This window comes from Rhinatrema bivittatum, unplaced genomic scaffold (assembly GCF_901001135.1).
Source record: "Rhinatrema bivittatum unplaced genomic scaffold, aRhiBiv1.1, whole genome shotgun sequence".
Taxonomy (NCBI): Eukaryota; Metazoa; Chordata; class Amphibia; order Gymnophiona; family Rhinatrematidae; genus Rhinatrema; species Rhinatrema bivittatum.
The window spans coordinates 314,312-326,362 of NW_021820292.1; the positions used below are offsets into that span (position 1 = coordinate 314,312).

Sequence of the window (12,051 nt, forward strand, 5' to 3'; positions counted from 1 at the left end):
ACAGTCACTGAACCAGGGTACTACTTATAGAAGGAAATGGCAAGGAATCACCTTTTTAAAGAAGCAGCTCTCTTTCCAACTAGACACACTCGCAATGGAGCCTCTCACACTACAGGAAAACCCAAGGCACACAGTAGAGATCATAAGGAGAGGGAAGATTTATTACAAAAACAAAACCAAGGAAATACAGAGTTACTTCTGCAAATACACTCTCCGCAAATCAGGAAATAGGATGCACAGAGACCAGTCGTTATTGCAAGTTATCACCGATGTCAGAGGGCATTCAGGGCCTCTTCTCACTGCTACAAGAGAGAATAGAACAAGTCAGTAAAAGTCTACAGACAGAGGCAGAACTACGCTTCTAAATGCAACCTGGAATTGATAATCACTTATTGCTGAGGGCTCTGGAAATAATTTGGCTTCTCTTATTCCCAAAGCTCACTTGTTTGTAGACACGAAGAAAGTCAAAGTTCATCTAAGTCTTCCAATTCCTAATGCAAAAACACAGAGCCTCCCCAGTTTCAGGCTTTACCATCACTTTGTAGCATCTATTGGTTCTCTGGGTCCCGTAACTGCTCACTCCCCCACAGTTAAGGATCCTCTGTGCTTATCCCAGGCTTTACCCCTCACTCCCCCACAGCTAAGGATCCTCTGTGCTTATCCCAGGCTTTACCCCTCACTCCCCCACAGCTAAGGATCCTCTGTGCTTATCCCAGGCTTTACCCCTCACTCCCTCACAGCTAAGGATCCTCTGTGCTTATCCCAGGCTTTACCCCTCACTCCCTCACAGCTAAGGATCCTCTGTGCTTATCCCAGGCTTTACCCCTCACTCCCCCACAGCTAAGGATCCTCTGTGCTTATCCCAGGCTTTACCCCTCACAGCTAAGGATCCTCTGTGCTTATCCCGGGCTTTACCTCTCACTCCCTCACAGCTAAGGATCCTCTGTGCTTATCCCAGGCTTTACCTCTCACTCCCTCACAGCTAAGGATCCTCTGTGCTTATCCCAGGCTTTACCCCTCACAGCTAAGGATCCTCTGTGCTTATCCCAGGTTTTACCTCTCACTCCCTCACAGCTAAGGATCCTCTGTGCTTATCCCGGGCTTTACCTCTCACTCTCCCACAGCTAAGGATCCTCTGTGCTTATCCCAGGCTTTACCCCTCACAGCTAAGGATCCTCTGTGCTTATCCCAGGTTTTACCTCTCACTCCCTCACAGCTAAGGATCCTCTGTGCTTATCCCAGGCTTTACCCCTCACAGCTAAGGATCCTCTGTGCTTATCCCAGGTTTTACCTCTCACTCCCTCACAGCTAAGGATCCTGTGTGCTCATCCCAGGCTTTACCCCTCACTCCCTCACAGCTAAGTATCCTCTGTGCTTATCCCAGGCTTACCCCTCACTCCCTCACAGCTAAGGATCCTCTGTGCTTATCCCAGGCTTTACCCCTCACTCCCCCACAGCTAAGGATCCTCTGTGCTTATCCCAGGCTTTAACTCTCACTCCCTCACAGCTAAGGATCCTCTGTGCTTATCCCAGGCTTTACCTCTCACTCCCTCACAGCTAAGGATCCTCTGTGCTTATCCCAGTCTTTACCCCTCACTCCCTCACGGATAAGGATCCTCTGTGCTTATCCCAGGCTTTACCTCTCACTCCCCCACAGCTAAGGATCCTCTGTGTTTATCCCAGGCTTTAACTCTCACTCCCCCACAGCTAAGGATCCTCTGTGCTTATCCCAGGCTTTACCCCTCACTCCCCCACAGCTAAGGATCCTCTGTGTTTATCCCAGGCTTTAACTCTCACTCCCTCACAGCTAAGGATCCTCTGTGCTTATCCCAGGCTTTACCTCTCACTCCCTCACAGCTAAGGATCCTCTGTGCTTATCCCAGGCTTTACCTCTCATAGCTCAGGATCCTCTGTGCTTATCCAAGGCTTTACCCCCTCACTCCCCCACAGCTAAGGATCCTCTGTGCTTATCCCAGGCTTTACCTCTCACTCCCTCACAGCTAAGGATCCTCTGTGCTTATCCCAGGCTTTACCCCTCACTCCCTCACAGCTAAGGATCCTCTGTGCTTATCCCAGGCTTTACCTCTCACTCCCCCACAGCTAAGGATCCTCTGTGCTTATCCCAGGCTTTACCTCTCACTCCCCCACAGCTAAGGATGATCTGTGCTTATCCCAGGCTTTACCCCTCACAGCTAAGGATCCTCTGTGCTTATCCCAGGCTTTACCTCTCACTCCCTCACAGCTAAGGATCCTCTGTGCTTATCCCAGGCTTTACCTCTCACTCCCTCACAGCTAAGGATCCTCTGTGCTTATCCCAGGCTTTACCTCTCACTCCCCCACAGCTAAGGATCCTCTGTGCTTATCCCAGGCTTTACCCCTCACGGATAAGGATCCTCTGTGCTTATCCCAGGCTTTACCTCTCACTCCCCCACAGCTAAGGATCCTCTGTGTTTATCCCAGGCTTTAACTCTCACTCCCCCACAGCTAAGGATCCTCTGTGCTTATCCCAGGCTTTACCCCTCACTCCCCCACAGCTAAGGATCCTCTGTGCTTATCCCAGGCTTTACCTCTCATAGCTCAGGATCCTCTGTGCTTATCCAAGGCTTTACCCCTCACAGCTAAGGATCCTCTGTGCTTATCCCAGGCTTTACCCCTCACTCCCCCACAGCTAAGGATCCTCTGTGCTTATCCCAGGCTTTACCTCTCACTCCCTCACAGCTAAGGATCCTCTGTGCTTATCCCAGGCTTTACCCCTCACTCCCCCACAGCTAAGGATCCTCTGTGCTTACCCCAGGCTTTACCCTCTCATAGCTAAGGATCCTCTGTGCTTATCCCAGGCTTTACCCCTCACTCCCCCACAGCTAAGGATCCTCTGTGCTTATCCCAGGCTTTACCCCTCACTCCCCCACAGCTAAGGATCCTCTGTGCTTATCCCAGGCTTTACCCCTCACTCCCTCACAGCTAAGGATCTTCTGTGCTTATCCCAGGCTTTACCCCTCACAGCTAAGGATCCTCTGTGCTTATCCCAGGCTTTACCTCTCACAGCTCAGGATCCTCTGTGCTTATCCAAGGCTTTACCCCTCACAGCTAAGGATCCTCTGTGCTTATCCCAGGCTTTACCCCTCACAGCTAAGGATCCTCTGTGCTTATCCCAGGCTTTACCCCTCACAGCTAAGGATCCTCTGTGCTTATCCCAGGCTTTACCTCTCACTCCCCCACAGCTAAGGATCCTCTGTGCTTATCCCAGGCTTTACCCCTCACTCCCCCACAGCTAAGGATCCTCTGTGCTTATCCCAGGCTTTACCTCTCACTGCCTCACAGCTAAGGATCCTCTGTGCTTATCCCAGGCTTTACCCCTCACAGCTAAGGATCCTCTGTGCTTATCCCAGGCTTTACCTCTCACTCCCCCACAGCTAAGGATCCTCTGTGCTTATCCCAGGCTTTACCACTCACAGCTAAGGATCCTCTGTGCTTATCCCAGGCTTTACCCCTCCCAGTTAAGGATCCTCTGTGCTTATCCCAGGCTCTATCCTTCACTCCATAAGAAGTGCCATGCTTGGTTAGACCATAGATATACACAGTAATGACAGCAGAAAAAGACCAAATGTTCCATCCAGTCTGCCCAGCAAGCTTCCCACGGCATTAAATGCCACTCCGTGCAGGTTACCCCCAGGCCCACTAGCCATATGCTTTTTTTCATTCTTTCCCATCCTCTAGTCTTTAGTGATCTACAGTGTTTATCCCATGCCCCTTTGAAATCCTTCACGGTTTTAGTCTTCACCACTTCCTCCGAAAGGTCATTCCAGGCATCCATCACCCTCTCCGTGAAAAAATATTTTCTGACATTGGTTCTAAGTCTCCCTCCCTGGAGTTTCAAATCATGACCCCTAATTCTTCTAAATTGTTTCATATGGAAAATGTCTGTTGTGGACCATGGATCATTAAAATGTTTCAAGTACCTGAAGGTCTGTGTCATATCACCTGCTCCTCCTCTCCTCCAGGGTGTACATATTCAGAATCTACAACCTCTCCTCTTAGGCATTCAATGGAGACCACCCACCATTTTGTTAACTCTTCTCTGTACCACCTCCATCCTTTCTCTGTCCTTTTTGAGATACTGTCTCCAGAACTGAACACAATACTCCAGGTGAGGCCTCACCAAGGACCTGTACAAGGGGATCATCACTTCCTTTCTCTTACTAGATATTCCTCTCTCTACACAGCCCAGCATTCTTCTGGCTTTAGCTATCCCCCTGCCACACTACTTCACAGACTTCAGGTCGATAGACACTATCACCCCAAGGTCTCTCCTGTTCCGTGCACATCAGCCCTTCACCCAACGCATAGAGTTCCTTTATATTGCCACACCCCAGATGCAGGACTCTGCACTTCTTGGCATTGAATCTCAGCTGCCATATCTTTGACCACTGTACAAGCTTCCTTAAATCTCGTCTCATTCTCTCTACTCCTTCCGGCGTGTTCACTCTGTTGCAGATCTTAGTATCATCCGCAAATAGACAAACTTTACCTTCTATCCCTTCCGCAATGTCGCTCACAAAGATGTTGAACAGAACCGGTCCCAACACCGATCCCTGTGGCACTCCACTTAACACCATTCTCTCTTCAGAGTAGGTTCCATTTACCATCACACATTGTCTTCTGTCCGTCAACCAGTTTGTAATCCTTGTCACCACCTTGGGGCTCACTCCCAAGCTTCTCATTTTGTTGATGAGTCTTCTATATGGGACTGTATCCAAAGCTTTACTAAAATCCAAGTAAATTACATCGAACGCTCTTCCCTGATCCAGCTCTCGTCACCCAATCAAAGAAATCAGATTTGTCTGACAGACCTTCCCTTGGTGAAACCATGCTGTGTCAGGTCCAGCAAGCCTTCTGACTGTAGATAATTCACTATTCTTTTCTCCAGGATATTCTTTAGTGAACACTGAAGTATTGGTTTAGTATTTCTGCCATTTCTTCACCTCTCTCCGCCCATTGATCCTTATCACCTTTCAATTTCACTATAGCACTATGGATCTTTCTCCTTTCTCTGATGTATCTGAAAAATGTTTTGTCAGCTCGCTTTACCTCCTTGGCAATCCTTTCCTTTGCTTGTCTTTTTGCTTTTTTGATTACTTTTTCGTCTCCCTCAGTTTCACCAGATAATCCTCCCTGTGTTCCATTATACTTCTTAAAATCTGCTTCTTTTGCTTTTAATTATATCAGCCACCTCCTTTGTGAACCAGATTGGTTTCTTATTTCTCTTACTTTTGTTTACTTTAACATATAGATTTGTTGCTTTTGTAATTGCTCCTTTTAGTTTGGCCCACTGTTACACCTCCCCCATTTTCTCCCAGTCTTCAAGTTCCACCTCCAGGAATTTGACATTTCTGCAAAGTCTGCATTTTTGAACTGCAAAACTCAGGTCTTCGTGAGACGTCTCCGTAAGCTATTTGTGATATTAAACCATACCGTTTGATGATCACTGGTGCCGAGATGGGCACCCACCTGGACATCAGAGACATTATCCCTGTTAGTGAGCACTAAGTCGAGTATAGCTCACTATAATGGGTAATGGTAATGGGTTCCATTACCATTTGTTTGAACAGAGCCCCTCTACTACTGTTAGATTCTGCAGAAGGGATTCTGCAGTCCATGTCCGGCAGGTTAAAATCTCCAACAATCAACACATCTCCCTTCATTCCCACCATTTGTATGTCTTTCATCAGTTGTCTGTCTAGTTCTTCTATTTGAGTAGAAGGCCTGTAAACCACTCCGGTAAAAATGGATGCACCAGCCTCTTTTTTTTTTTTTTTTTTTATGACAGCCCATAATGCTTCTTCTCTCCCCTCCCCCCCCCCCCCCCCCCTTGCAGTTCAGTTGCTTGGATATTGTTTTTGACATAAAGAGCCACTCCTCCCCCTTTTCTATCCTCTCTGTCCTTCCTTAAGTTATAGCCCGGGATGTCTGTCTCCCAATCATGAGAATCCATGAACCACGTCTCTGTAACAGCAACGATGTCCAAGTCCGCTTTCACCATTAGGGCTTGCAGGTCTGGCATTTTATTACCCAAACTGCGAGCATTAGTGCTCATAGCACTTCAGTTTTGATTGATCTGATTAGTGCTTTTCGCCTTATTCAGCTGACCTTTGTTATCTCCTTCATCCTTCTTTGTTATTGTATTTGTTTTTGTTGTTCGAGGGCGACGCTCCTCTCTCCTCCTGCCACTCCTGTTTAGTTTAAATACCTTTTGGCATAGGATTTGAATTTTTCCCTTAGTATCCTTTTTCCTGCCACAGACAGATGTAAGCCATCTTGGACATAAGAGACCTTTTCTGTTCCATAAACTGCCCCAGCCTCCAATATATCCAAAACACTTTGCTCCTTACACCAAGTTTTGAGCCATGGATTGAAGTTATCCATATGGCTTAGCCTCTCCTTCACCTTTCCATGAACAGGTAACCCTTCTGAAAAAGCAATGGTTGTCGCCATGTGACCAATCTGCTTCGCCAGAGACTGGAAATCTCTCTGTACCACTTGGAAGCTGTTTCTAGCAAGGTCGTTGGTTCCCAGATGGATGATAATATCAACTTCAAAGTCTTTGCCTTCTTCTTTGATTGCACTAAATGACTATCTGAATAGCATTTTTATCGGCCAAAGATCCTGGAAAGCTTTTGAGTACGGTGTTCCTCTCGAAAAGAGTTCCCAAATTGGTGCCTCTGATAATTGAGTCTCCTAGCACAATGAGCTTGGTCTGATGGTTATTGTTTGTATTTTGGAATTTTTGCGTGAACAGGGTTTCTTCCTTCTTGTCAAATGCCTCTTCAATCTCCCTCACTTTAGCTTCTTCATTATGTAGTACAGAGAAGGCATTTTGAATTTGAGTCACTTGAAAGGGCATGTATCTCCTCATCGCAGGTCTTACTGTACCAGAGCCCACAGTAATCCATTTGTCCCTGGGTTGCTGTATACTACTTGTAAGTAGGGGGGGACACATATGGGCTTCGGACTTGTGAAGGATGAGTGTCCATGGGTCATGTCTTCTCCTACTTGTGCCCTCTGTAAACCACTTTTTCATGGGTTTTTGAGTTCTCCTTGGTAATGGTGAAACAGTTCCTGAATTATACTGTAGAGTGGGTGTGGATTTCTGGCTATTTTCTGATATTCTCTTTATTGCAGCTAATTCAGCTTTATGGTGAGCCAATTCCTCTTTCATGGAAGAGAGTTCTCAACAAATGGGGCAAGCCCTAAGTTTCCAGATGGTTTACTGTAAAATAAAGGCTTCACAATTGTTACATTGGATAGTCCTCATTTTGTTCAACTGATGTGATGGAGAGCCTAAGGAATTGCTAAATTTCTAAATTATCTTGTTTCTAGTTCTTTATCCAGGTGGACTATATTAGAACAAGGGAGGGAAATTAAACAGTGGACGCTTTGGTTTCAAGTTACTTTCAACAGCTCCCCCAATTTCTAGTAGAACCAATATTCTGAGTTCCTCAGTTCAGTAACAGATTTGGAAATTAAAAAAAATAACTTGCTTATCTGCTGCTGAGCTCTCTTAAAAAGCCTCTGGTCCATCTTGCATCCAGGACCACATGTGCTTAGAGAACCTGTCTCCAATACAGGGAGCTGTACACCCCCCCCCCCCCCCCCAATTAACTAGATGGAACCAGGTTTTATGGCACCCAGTGACTACGTTTTGATTTTAAAAATGTAAAGCCAATGTCAGTTTACTCAGCCAGCCAACACTAAATTCAAACAGTAAACCAGAGAAAAGACTGCAAAGAAAGAACAGTATTTAAATAAAAGCTTTTCTCTCAATATAGTTTTTTTTTTGTAAAGCTTATTCAATCAGACCTACAGCTTACAGCACAACACAAACTTGTAAACTAATGAAAACTAAAAACAATCCTTCCAATCTTACAATGAGAAGAGCAAGCAGAGAGTTCGAAGATAGATTAATTATGTGTTCTTAAAACTTCTCTGCTGCATCCAGGACAAGCAAGGTCATTTGAATCCAGCATCTTGTATCAGGCAGTGGCTGCTCCAGGTTGCAAGTACCCAGCAGATCCCCAGTAGTTATCTCTCACTCCCAGGGACAAGAACCTGGCTAATAACTGTTTATGGGCTTTTCCTTCACAAATTTCTCCAACCATCTTTTGAACCCCACTCTGTTGGTCGCCTTGACCACATCCTCTGGCAACAGATTCCATAGTTGTATAGCGCTCGGAGGGATAGAAACGCTTCTTATGATTTCTTTTAAATATGCAGATTGCTAATTTCATGGGGCGTCCCCTAGTCCCAGTGTTGTTTGAAAGGGTAAACTGTTCCTTGTTTCATTTCACTCGTGATTTTATAAATCTCAAACATATCCTCTCGTCATCTCTTTTCCAAGCTAAACCGCAGAAATCTCCATAAGGAAGCTCAGCCACGCTCTTTATCTGCTATGTCTGTTTGGAGACGGGGAGCCCAGAATTGGGCGGTCACACCATGGATCTATAAAGGGGCATTAGAACAGGCTCAGTTTTGTTCTCAATTTCTTTCCAAATAAGTCTTACCATTCTATTTTTCTTTTTGACGGCCGCTGCACACTGAGCCAAACCATCAGGACGCTGAGATCCTTCTCCTAACACAGAACTCAGGATCGTATACTTATAGTTGGGATTATTTTCCCTTCTTGCATTACTTTGCATTTTTCCAAATCAAACTGCATCTGCCATGTAGATGCCCAGTCTCGTAGTCTCATAGTAACCTAGAAATGATGGCAGAAAAGGACCAAATGGTCCGTCCAGTCTGCCCAGCAAGCATCTTAGGGTAGTATCTGCTACTCCATGCAGTTATTCCCAAGATCCTTCTGCAGTTCCTCCCTATCCAATGCTATTTTAACGACTCGAAACAATTTTGTGTCATCTGCAAATTTGTGAGGAGCTGCAGGAGGACTCTATGAGACTGAGGAACTGGGCATCTAAATGGCAAATGAAATCTGATGCGGACAAGTGCAAAATGACGCAGATATGGAAACATAATCTTAACTGCTTCACCAACCCGGCGTCATCCAGGAAGGGAAAAAAAGATTTTCCCTTCCTTCGAAGCTGAGCAGCTCCTACAGACAGACATTTTGTGAAAACCCTTGGGGCTGGTGAAAGCCCAAAAGGTAGCAAATTCCTTTTCCTCGGTATCGGAGATAAATCAATATGTAAGTGTGCACTTCTCTGAGATCCAGGGAGCATAACCAATCTTTCGTATCCAGGAGAGAAACTTGAACCTTTCCTGAAACAAAAATTGGTTGAGTTTTCTCATAAGCGCCCGATTTCTCTGGAATTCAGAAATCCCTGTTGGTCTCTTCTCCCAGGACTTCCTCCTGGAGCGTGCCACTTTGAGAGAAGTCACGTTGGTATCCTTTGGCTTACTGATTTCAGGACCCCGCTGGGTTTGATCCCTCTTACAGGGTAAATCCTGCAAAGGCTGGTTATGCTGCCTAGGCCCAAAATCCAGTGGAAGGCTTGGATTGTGCCGCAGCTTGAGGGTTGGGCTGCCTTTGCGTCAGAATTGCCGTGGTGGGCAAAGGTATGGAGACCAGAGCAGTGATCCTTCCTTAGGTCAATGTCTCCTTCATGTATGGGATCGTGCACATCCTCATAGAGGCCTTTTGCCCTGAGACATGCCAAGCTCTTTGATGCCTAATGCCTCGTGGAAATTCAATTCTTGCTTCTTACTTTAGTATTATAAACCAAATTGATTATCTCAAACTCTTGTATTCAATCTATTCACACGCCAATTATATTTTCTATCCAAATCAAATGTCTCCGATTCGCTTAGAAAATTTTAAATTATCGGGCGCAACACTGGATTTTTAAACTCCAAACAGTTACCCCTCTGAGGTTAAATGAAGAAATCGATTGGGCATCATTAGTATAAACAAGCCAAGAGGGTAAATCCTCATTGGTTGAGCATATACCATCTGATCTTTAGGTCGGCTATTGGATTAAGACGGGATGACGAGTATTTGAAGCAACCGTCCATTGGTGTAGAGCTGTTCAGTTGACCAGCATAAAAAGACAATGGGAGCAACTATCAACTAAGCGAATCGGGGACATTTGATTTGGATAGAAAATATAACTGGCGTGTGAATAGATTGAACACAAGAGTTTGAGACAACCAATTTGGTTTATAATACTAAAGTAAGGAGTAAGATTTTAATTTTCACGAGGCATTAGGCATGCACAGAAAATAAAACAATAAAATAACAAAAAATTAATTTACTTAAAGAGTTATTGAGAATAATAAAAATAGGAGGATGGGAAGGAGGTAGGTTCACGATTACATGTACGAGAGATCTGTGAGCAAGGCTGTGGAGGCAAGCAACAGACTATGTATGAAACCTACACCATCCTGCATTACAATTTATTACATTGATCATCGAGTGTGAGTGGGGGTACATGGTGTATTGGATTAGGTACTTTCAAGTGACATGGAAAGGTCACTATCAAGTGACAGGATGCTGGGCTCAGTGGACCATTGGTCTAACCCAGCACTGGAACTTCTTATATAAATGCCCTTGGCCCTGTAACAGCCCCGCGACCAGCCACACTCACTCCGGACACCGCCTGATGCCGACGCTCCCTCCACGTGGCATTAACACCGCCCTTGCAGTGGCCTCACCCTGGCCAGCTTTAATAGGCCCCATGCCAGGAAACCAGCATCGTCGCAGAAGAATGAGATCACCAAGGGTTGGGGATTTAAACTCCAGCTATGCTCCCAGAACCCAACTCAGCAACCGGGCTCCTGCCTTGCCTGCAGTGCACTACTTTTGTTCCTGTGCTCGTCTTGCTTCCTGTGTCTCCTTGCCGTGCCTTCCATTCTATGCTGTCTTGTGCCTTCTGCCTCCCTTTGCCTTGTCCTGGTCCACCCTTGTCTTGGTTCTCCTTGTCCATTGCCCACCTGGTATTGACCTCCGCTACGGATCTTGACCACTACTCTTTGGATCACTGCTTGCCCTAACTCTCAGTCTGGACCTGGCTATTGTCTGCTCCCTGCCAGCCCTAACCTCAGCCCATACCTGGACTCCCTCTCTCCGACTGCTCTTAAAGGACATTCGCCTAAGTCCTGCTGGTCCCTGGGATCCAGGGCTGGTACAGGCGAAGCTCCCGCTCAGTCCCAGTAAGGGCGCTTTCGCCATGGGCCTGGTAAGTTCACGTACAAGCCTACATCAACCACGCCGCAGCCCACAGGCTCCCAGTTTTGGGACCGAAGGAACAATGCCAGGAGAGCAGGTTTGCAGGCAGAAGGCATAGGCAGGAGTTCCTGTGCTCACCTTGGCCTTGCTCTGCACAGGGAGGTAGAGTTTGAACTCTGCCGGGAGCTCATCTTCAGAGTAGAGCCTGTCGGAGAAATACACTCTGCGAATCCGGCAGTTTGCATGGATCTAGGAGAAGGAAGAAAGGGTCACCACTCTCAGCCAAGCACCATGAACAATATCCTCCAGTCCCTAGACTTTGCAAGGCTCTATTGCCATATATTCCAGATATCTTCCTCCACTCTATTCCCTCCCCCTCCTCATTATCCCCTGTATTCCCCCTACACATGTACTGCTAGCCCCTGCCCTTCCTCCCTTCCCCTAGCATAAGGCATCCTCATCACCTCTTTCTTCCTTCCTCCTATCCCTCACCCGCTCCCCTTCCCTCTTAAAAACAAGCCAAGCATCCCTTCCCTTCTCCCCATCTGCAAAGCTGCCTGACCCCTTGCTTCTCACCTTAGGCCCAGAGATTGCCACACATGGACAGGACCTTATCCCCCAAACCACCACTCTCCCCACAAGCACCAGTCCTCGCAGCCTGACCTGTACACGCAGGGTCTCTATGTAGTTTGTGCCATAGGCTCGACGGGTGAAGTCAGACAGATTAAATTGGATCTGGTTCCAGCCGTCATCCAACCGCATGGGCATAGTGCAGATAAAGGGCCTCACGCGGGTCGTGCTCTGATAGTTACTTGCGCGGAACCGCCGTCGTACATTCTTATCATCCAGAACCTGCAGTGACAGATTGGGGGAGA

The 12,051-nt window shown here is 46.6% G+C and overlaps 1 protein-coding gene across 1 annotated transcript in view; it reads right to left on the bottom strand.

Annotated features, from left to right (window-relative positions):
• Window positions 1-138: 138 nt before the first annotated feature.
• The window catches only part of LOC115081397 (cilia- and flagella-associated protein 20), a 44,265-nt gene continuing 32,352 nt past the window's right edge, over window positions 139-12,051 (bottom strand). The window contains exons 4-6 of the mRNA XM_029585854.1: window positions 11,840-12,028; window positions 11,315-11,425; window positions 139-302 (exon numbers count right to left, since the gene is read on the bottom strand). Coding sequence (XP_029441714.1) covers window positions 297-302; window positions 11,315-11,425; window positions 11,840-12,028 — 306 coding nt within the window. The 3' untranslated portion in view covers window positions 139-296. The remainder of the gene's footprint in view (window positions 303-11,314; window positions 11,426-11,839; window positions 12,029-12,051) is intronic.